This window comes from Callionymus lyra, chromosome 17 (assembly GCF_982586985.1).
Source record: "Callionymus lyra chromosome 17, fCalLyr1.hap1.1, whole genome shotgun sequence".
In the NCBI taxonomy this organism is placed as follows: Eukaryota; Metazoa; Chordata; class Actinopteri; order Syngnathiformes; family Callionymidae; genus Callionymus; species Callionymus lyra.
In genome coordinates this window covers 5,301,519-5,309,516 of record NC_141834.1, presented here as the reverse complement: position 1 = coordinate 5,309,516, position 7,998 = coordinate 5,301,519, and the positions used below count along the sequence as shown (strand labels likewise).

The 7,998-nt window shown below is 37.0% G+C and overlaps 2 protein-coding genes across 3 annotated transcripts; one reads left to right on the top strand and one right to left on the bottom strand.

Moving 5' to 3' along the window:
• Positions 1-12: 12 nt before the first annotated feature.
• On the bottom strand, positions 13-2,564 carry armc1l (armadillo repeat containing 1, like). The gene is made up of 7 exons (XM_087812538.1): positions 2,538-2,564; positions 1,842-2,023; positions 1,678-1,769; positions 1,418-1,601; positions 1,232-1,348; positions 1,079-1,153; positions 13-347 (listed from the first exon to the last, which is right to left on the bottom strand). The coding sequence occupies exons 2-7, from the start codon at positions 1,992-1,994 to the stop codon at positions 153-155; spliced, it is 816 nt and encodes a 271-aa protein (XP_087668664.1). The 5' UTR covers positions 1,995-2,023; positions 2,538-2,564; the 3' UTR covers positions 13-152.
• Positions 2,565-2,739: 175 nt separating this feature from the next.
• On the top strand, positions 2,740-7,238 carry mtfr2 (mitochondrial fission regulator 2). 2 transcript variants are annotated; one of them, XM_087812850.1, is made up of 8 exons: positions 2,740-2,875; positions 3,552-3,725; positions 3,806-3,910; positions 4,043-4,167; positions 4,965-5,173; positions 5,242-5,533; positions 6,300-6,483; positions 6,559-7,238. In XM_087812850.1, the coding sequence occupies exons 2-8, from the start codon at positions 3,654-3,656 to the stop codon at positions 6,601-6,603; spliced, it is 1,032 nt and encodes a 343-aa protein (XP_087668976.1). In that variant the 5' UTR covers positions 2,740-2,875; positions 3,552-3,653; the 3' UTR covers positions 6,604-7,238. The 2 variants fall into 2 exon arrangements, with proteins under 2 accessions (XP_087668976.1, XP_087668977.1); XM_087812851.1 differs by having other exon boundaries at positions 2,759-2,875; positions 3,605-3,725.
• The last annotated feature ends 760 nt before the right edge of the window (positions 7,239-7,998 follow it).

Below are 7,998 nucleotides of genomic sequence, written 5' to 3'. Positions count from 1 at the left end.
ACGTTTTCAAGGAAACACTGTTGCAGTCAAAAGGTTCACATGTAGAGTTGAAATAGTAAATATTTACATAGTGGAAAATCTCTATAGGTAGAATTGTCTCTGTTGTAATGACCCACAGGAACTTGTTCAGCACTCACAGCAGATGTGAGGAGTCACCAGTAGAAGGTCTTGGTCAGGAAACTGGCTGCAGAGTTCAACCAGCTTCCGTTCACATCTTCCTTGGCGTTGGTGCGAGAAATGGCCCGGTCATCGTTTTTCTCTGGACTCTCCTCTTCCTCTGGAAGGTAATCCGGGATCGCAGAGTTCTGCTGGACCTCCACGTCCGATGCACTGAGAGGAATAAATACCTGAAAGAGATATTTGCAGAGAAATTGTTTATTTCATGCTAATACAAGCAACACTTTTATATCAAAATTAAGATCATTATAAAAACTTTAGTTTTTTGGTTTCAGAACTAGCCATTGGAGATAAGGAACTGTCATTTGGAAGTTACTCAAAGTAGTTAAGTTGACTAAGTCACCAATATCTAATTAAATTTAACAAATTAAGTGTTTTGTCTCAAGACAGTTCGAGTAAGACTGTATGGGAGAAAAAAAAAACGGGTCCCAGCGAATTAACCATGACTGAATCACAGCGTGACAGTGGTGAGAAAGAAATCCTTTTAAAATGAAAAAAAACCTTGAGCAGAACCAGACTCGGTGTTAGGTTTTTGTTGGTAATAAAATGTCACTCAACCATAGAGTAGATTCATAACATTTTATAAAAATTTTAAGGGTAACAAATATGGCTCGTTTTTAGAAGGAAAAAAAAACTGAACAACAAATACTACAAATATGTTAAATCACTTGTAACCTCAACAATCAGAGTTTTAAGCAGTTCATTTTTCAAGTTAATTCAGTGAGGAAATTGAAACTTCTACGGAACTTTTACGATCCATTAGATATAAATATACAAAGAGCTCGATCCACGTAGAGGATAATCAGTGACAGCTTTGCCAGGAAATAAACGTTATTTATGTGACATGAGAGGAAGACAAGATGGCAACAGTGGCTCTAAATTCATGTGGTATGGAACTCACTTCTTCTCCCTCCTCGTTTTTCACCACCTGCTGAGCTGACAGCACTTTGGTGGCAGCAATAGCCGAACCCAGACTCTGTAATAAAGAGTTAAACTGATGAACAAATCAAACACATTTTTATCCAGATAAATATAATTTCCTTCTTTTACTAACCTCTGTGGTGAGGTCTGATCGTATCCTGACGGTGCATCTCTTAGAAGCCATCTGGAAGGTGAAGCTGATCACTCCTCGAACCTTCAAAAGAGCTTGCTCACACAAACCTCGCTGATCCTTAAAGAAGAGACAAATATTGAATAAATTCCAGGGAAAAAATGATGTAGTTGTAGTTGGTGAACTTACTGCAGTGTCCAGACCCTGGATCTGAAGAGTGACACACTTGGCCTTCTTGTTGGTGGAGTTGATGAAGAACTGAGGCTTCTTCTTCCTCTGCCTCTCCTGTGTGCAAGGAGTAGGACGAGCTGGTGCTCTCAGAATGTCGTAAACTTCTTTGGCCAACGACGTGATGTCAACAGACAGACCGTGCCTGATACAAAAGATATCATAAGAATGTGAAGTGATATTTAAATATATTAAAGTGAAATGATATTGTGAGAACTCACCTCTCGATCAGGTTCTCCAAACTCACCATCATACCCAACTCATTCTGCATTATGGTGATATTTGGGGTGAGTTCAGCCAGGTAACGGATGGTCTAAAATATTAAATAGTTCATGTTAATAGATTAAAAAACAGAATAAATGCTGATCAGTTTAAGTTCCCGGACCTGCAATGTAGCGAAAAGCACATCTGGAGACTGGTGGTCCAGGAAGAGAACTAGTCCAGGTAGGCATCCCTGATCCTGGACAATGGCTTCCCGGTTCTGTGGCTCGGAGGCGAGATCCCGGAGCTGGCTCACCACAGACAGCGCGTCCATCATCTTCAACGACCCACAAAACCTATAGATTTCTGGACATAAATAAATAAAAATACATCAATCCTATGATTGTACGTTCCACTAACACTGGATGGTGTTAAAGCTTATTTAGTTATCAATTAAACATGTAATATGTGACATAATATAACATTTATTTAATTACAAATCAAACAATACTTCATATTATTTATAGTTCGGTTGTAATACAGTTTATTACCAATATACATCGTAATGACACTTGTTTCCCTGAAGCACACTTTATACTAGTAATCAGGCACATTTTAACATATTTTAAGTGTACAATAAATCTCGAATGTATTCACTGAAGACGTTTAAACAAATGTTGCAACTCTTAGCAGCTATTTCAAAAATGCTAAGCTAAGTGACGACATGCTGCCGCCCTGACGCTGTCCTGGTCCTGTTTTTCAAAACGTTTCATAGCTGGAATTTTAAATTAATCCACTGATTATAACGTGTTTCTTTATTTAACATCGTGTTTTCGCAACATATTGCAGCAAATACATCGTAAACAAACTGTTTTCTTACCTTCTTCAAAAAGTGGAACTACAGCTCGTGACGCCAAATACAAATATAGAGCCAACGGTTCCTCGCACGCTATTGGTCGCCAGACCAACACGTCACTAAGCAGCGCTCCAATCAGCTTAGAAAGTCTTCTGGTAGCCAATCAGAGACGACACAAGACTGATATGATAGCCAATCAAAGACTGCTTTATTAGTGCAGCTTTATTTGACTTACTCGTGTTGCTTTCACACAAGAGCACATTCAAGGTGTCTTTTAAACAGTTTTTATTATATATATAATCGAAAAAACCTAACTCGTCCCTTTGAGGATACACGCTTCTTACTTATGAAGCAGCTCCGCGGTAAGTTTGCTGATTCTATTTTTGTAGTAGCTGTTGTTTTAGTAGTAGTATCCTTGAACGCACCACAGCAATGCAGAGGTACTGCGGAAATGTAACGAGAAGTGTATTTACTCATCGTTACTCATATTAAACTAGTTAAAGCTGTAGATGATACAACCTTGGTGTTGTTGTTACATTTGCGCCATAAACGCGAATATATTATACTTAACCATCATAAAAGCATCTTGTTTGAATGACTTCGGCGTGTGATGCGTTCATGCATTACATACATGTGTCGGAAACTTACACTAAATACTCCTTTATATAAAATACAACTTCTGCAAAGAAGACATCTCTACGGATGTATTGATTATTTTTATTTTATTGTCTATAAATAAATATGTATGCCCGTGTCGCTTTAGTTTACTCCGGGCACTCCGGTTTCCTCCCACAGTCCAAAAACATACAGAGGTTGATTGAGAACTTTGTGAAATTGTCCATAGGTATGGGTGTGTGTGTGTGTGAATGGTTGTCTGTCTTTGTGTCCCCTGTGAGAGACTGGCGTCCTGTCCAGGGTGTCCCCTGCCTCTCGCCCTATGAAACTGGGATAGGCTCCAGTCTCCCCGTGACCCCGACCCCGGGATAAAGCGGTAGAAACTGAATGAATCCATGATGCATTTTTTCTTCCTGGGTTTAGGTGTGATGACGTAGGTGTGTGTGTCACTGACATCTAACTGGATCGATCATCAGAAAGTGGATCCCAAGTGTCATCATCTGGTGCAGTGTTCAGACGTCTCTGATGGATTTAATAGAAGATGCACTTCATGTGATGCGTGCAGTGCTGGAGTATTTTGGAGTTCCTCCAGAAATGGTGGGTGATTTGATTCTAACGCCACGTGCTTCTAGACTTAAACGCATATTTTAATTTTTGTTTTGTTTTTTCCTCCTCAGCTGGTTCCGGTGTGGGACAGTGACCTGTGCGGACAATATCGCAGCATCGTGAGGATGATCGGGACAAACCTGCCTCTGACTCCTTTGCAACGAGTGCACTTTCAAGTAATAAACCATTTTTATCATCTAGTTTTGGATTAAAAAAAATCAATTTGTGCATTTTTTTTGTTGTCATTTGAAGTTGAATTGACTGGCGAATGTGAGCTAAAGCCACTGCTTTCACTCTTGTGTGTGCAGCTCCCTCTGCTCACTGGAATGTCTCAAGCCAATGTTGAAGTCAACGTGGATAAACCAACAATTCCCACCTTTGCTGATGTTCTGTGGGTGTTTGATGATGAAGGTGAAAGCTTTGCAAAGACGAGGTAAAGAAGTCTTGGTTAACTATGTTCACATTTATTTTGCATGTGTTGAGTGAATAACAGAGACATTTCAAGCCATATAAAAGTTCCTTATAATGTATTTGGTTGCTCTTCTGTGTTTATTACGACCAACTGTTGTCCCTAATATGACGTTTAAAACTTTTATTATTATTATTATTATTTATTATTATAATAAAATGAGTGGAGTTTTAACATTTCTTAAACTATTAGTATAATTTTGAACAGTCATTTCTCAATGTTGTGGACCCGCTGGAGAGTCAGTGAGTGTCACATGACCACCAAACTCCTTTGCAGTAGTGAGACAGAGACTGTGTTTACATATGAAGTACTGACTTTACTGAACTTACCAGAAAGATGAATTCATAAACTTTGTTTTTTGAACAAACGTGTATGTGGTAATAGTAATCATAATTATTTTATTTCAAATTATTATTATTATTTATTCACTATTTATATGAAATTTTATGGCAATCTCTCTTATTTTATGTTAATTTTACTGTATTTTATTTTTACCTTTTTATTTAATTTATGTTATTGAATTTATCTATTGTTTAACACCAACACAACACATTCCTGTTGTTTACACTGGTCTAAGTCTAAGTGAAATAAAGATGCATTTTCTTCTTCTACATTTGTGAATTAACACCCTAATAATAATAATAAAAACAAAGGATTGTTATCTAAGAAATGCAGATTTTTTTTTTTTTCTGATGCAACTAAATCAATATCTTTTTTCCCCTTGATTTAATTTTCCTTTTTTTTAATTTTTTCTTGACTAGAAACTATTTACCTCCAAAGAAGGGACTGACGGTGACAAAGGATGCAATAAAGTTTCCAAAAGTGCTCGTTGATCGAACCCAAAAAGAAAGCAAGTCTGTAAAGACACGACTTGATGGTGAAGACCTGAAGAAGATCTCAGCGCTGGAGAGCGAGCTCCTCAAACTGCAGGCTCAGATCGCAATGATCGTCAGTGGCGCCGCTTCATCAGGTGCAGAATGAGTGAAGATGTAAAATAATGTCGATCCAGTTTTAACTTCTTGTTCCTGTCTTGTGTAGGTCTGAACCAATCCAAGAACCTCCCTGCCTCACCAATGATGTCTCCTGCTCCAGCGTTCACGTCCACACCCAACCGTGCTGCGCCGCCGCCCCCACCTCCTCCCCCTCCTCCTCCACCTCCCTCGTTGAACTCCCCTTCAGTGATGTCATCGGTGACTGAGCTGATCCAGATGCGAAGAAATAATCTGGACAAGGCTCGGTTGAAGGTGGAAGACGTTAACGGGAAAGGCTCGACCTCCATGTTGGATATTCTCAAGGACCTAAACCAAGTGAAACTTCGAGCAGTGGAGAGGTACAACTAATGACTTTTTAAACTTTTATCTGTTTTTATTTTTCAGTATAAACTCAGATTTTGAATAGAAGAAATACCATTTGTCAATTAATACATTATTTAATTTAAAAATGAAAAGATGAAATGCTTGAATTAATATATAATGTTAAGATACAATTGACTAGAGCACATCTGTACAAAGTGTGAGGGTCAAAGATCAAGTAGAAATTAACTCTTTTATTTTGTTTTATTAGTCTCTAAATATGAGATTATGGTTCTTGTTTTGGGTCTTTTTTCATTTTAAGGAGTAGTTACTGCTCCTTAATAAGATGATAAAAAGGTGAATAATTAATTTAAAACTAATTTAAGATGTCTTCTTAAAAGAAAAGTTATATAAATTACAATAAGAAATAATTTTGATATATAAAGCTTGATTGTGTTACATGATTTTATACTTTTCGCTTCTGTTTCTATATTGTCTATGACGGCCCCTAACAACACCTACTATATATTTGGATATAAATATTTGAAAAAAGTGCTTTTATATTGGATTAAAAAAAAAAGTTGTATACAATAAAATAATAATTTTAGCATATTCGGATTTATTTTATTATTTTTCTGTTTTTTTAGTATTATTAATCTTCCCATAATTGGGCATTTCACTCCTTTATTTAGGCTATGACATCATAACAGTCGCTGTACAAAAGTATCTCTTAAGGAAAGTGAACTGTCCACTCCTGGACAGACTCATTATTTCTTAACTTTATTTGAACACTTCTCCCTCTAGGTCACCAGGGGGCAGACCAGTCAACAGAAGACGCAGTAAAGGAAACGCGTCGCTCCATAACGACCCTGCTGCTCTCATTGCTGAAGCACTGAAGAGAAAATTTGCTCATCATCGCCACAACTGTTCTTCTGACAAAGAGAACTCCATGGAACTCTCGCCTTTTGGGAGCCCAGACGTGCCAAAGGTTTGTTGGCAACTTAAGTTAGTTTTTTTTTTTTTTTAGTTATGGCTTCTTACATCTTGTTTGTTATTGTTGTAGAGTACCCCACATAGCCGGAGGAGTCAGGGTCTCATCCATCTGTGATTCAAGACCGACCTTCCATCCAGAGACCATCACCCCTTCCACAGTCCTGCTTCTGAGATTCCTGCTGCAGCTTTTATGTTCGGATCTTTGTTATTTCTGTGCGTTTACAGCAGGGATGGAGAAGCTGCTTTGCTTATGGTTCACACAACTCATCCTTTTAAAAAGCATCATTTCATTGAAGGTTTCCATGACTTTGTATGCCTGGTACGATTAAAAAGTATGGGATGAATGACAACTGAATGTTTACACAAATATATTTTTTACATGTCGTCTGTTTATCTTTTTTACATGTCGTAAAATGGTGTTTGTGTTTAACGGAAGAGTATGCACTGTAGTCTGGATTGAACAAAGGTAAACATTTTATTTATTGAGTTCCCCAAAAATGTTATCTTCATTTCTGAAAGTATTTCCCTTTTCGTCTCACTCTTTTAAGTCTGTTCATGAACTCCTCAGTAAAGAAGTACTGTTTTGGGATTTTCTTTTTTTTCAAATGCATACACTGTGGCTGTTATCACACCGTAACCATGATTTCCTGTCACGATGCCGTATGGTAATCAAACTTAACGTGAGACGAATTGTCCATGTCTATGCAACTGCTGTTTCAGATTCAATGCAATTAAAGTGAATTAAATGTTTTTAATGTTTGCCCTCCTGCTGTGATCACGTTCACTTTATTTTTTCTACTTTTCTCTTACTTTAATATCAACTAATAAGGCACGGCATGTAAATGTTCAACCTTTTTGTGTTTACATGTATTCATTTGGTGGATATTATAAACACTTTAAATTTCCTGTTAGGTTAATTCTCGTAAACTTCAACTCTTTAAACCTTTTCCATGTCTTCAACCAAAACGTCCTTTATGTAAGTAAGTAATTTATAATTGTGTATCGCTTTTCCTGACCAGGGTCACAAAGCGCTTAAACAATCAAAAAAAATTCAATAATCTGAATTAGGAATCAATTTAAATTCCCTGTAATTATAGCAAAACCAATAATTCTTGAATTTTCCCTGATGTCAAACTTGAAAACGGTAAACTTCCAAACTTAATAGTCTTTTTTTTATGTTGAAATGCAGCAACACTAGTCTGTTTCTAACCAAAGCTCATGTCACTGTTAAAAAAAACTGACATATCTATCAAAGAACTCAATGAAAATCTACTGATAATTCTTGTTCATTAATTATTTTATTATTTCAATATTTGACATTTGAATTCGGTTTCAAAAGACAAGTAACTGCTTATTTACTTCCTTTATTTATTATATAAATTCCAGCAAGACCTTAGTGGATTATGTGCTCCAAGCCCAGCGATATAAAAACGTTAAAAGTGTTTCTGGTCAGGTATTTATTAATATATTACGGAGAACGCCACCAAGAATACTAATGTTCTTGACTCTC

Coding starts and splice junctions, on each gene's coding strand:
- armc1l (XM_087812538.1), bottom strand. CDS start 1,994: ATGATGGACGCGCTGTCTGTGGTGAGCCAGCTCCGGGATCTCGCCTCC. Junction 1,602..1,677: donor TTGGAGAACCTGATCGAGAG/GTGAGTTCTCAC, acceptor CTTTTGTATCAG/GCACGGTCTGTCTGTTGACA. Junction 1,154..1,231: donor GATCAGACCTCACCACAGAG/GTTAGTAAAAGA, acceptor TCTTTATTACAG/AGTCTGGGTTCGGCTATTGC.
- mtfr2 (XM_087812850.1), top strand. CDS start 3,654: ATGGATTTAATAGAAGATGCACTTCATGTGATGCGTGCAGTGCTGGAG. Junction 5,534..6,299: donor AAACTTCGAGCAGTGGAGAG/GTACAACTAATG, acceptor TTCTCCCTCTAG/GTCACCAGGGGGCAGACCAG. Junction 6,484..6,558: donor GGAGCCCAGACGTGCCAAAG/GTTTGTTGGCAA, acceptor TTATTGTTGTAG/AGTACCCCACATAGCCGGAG.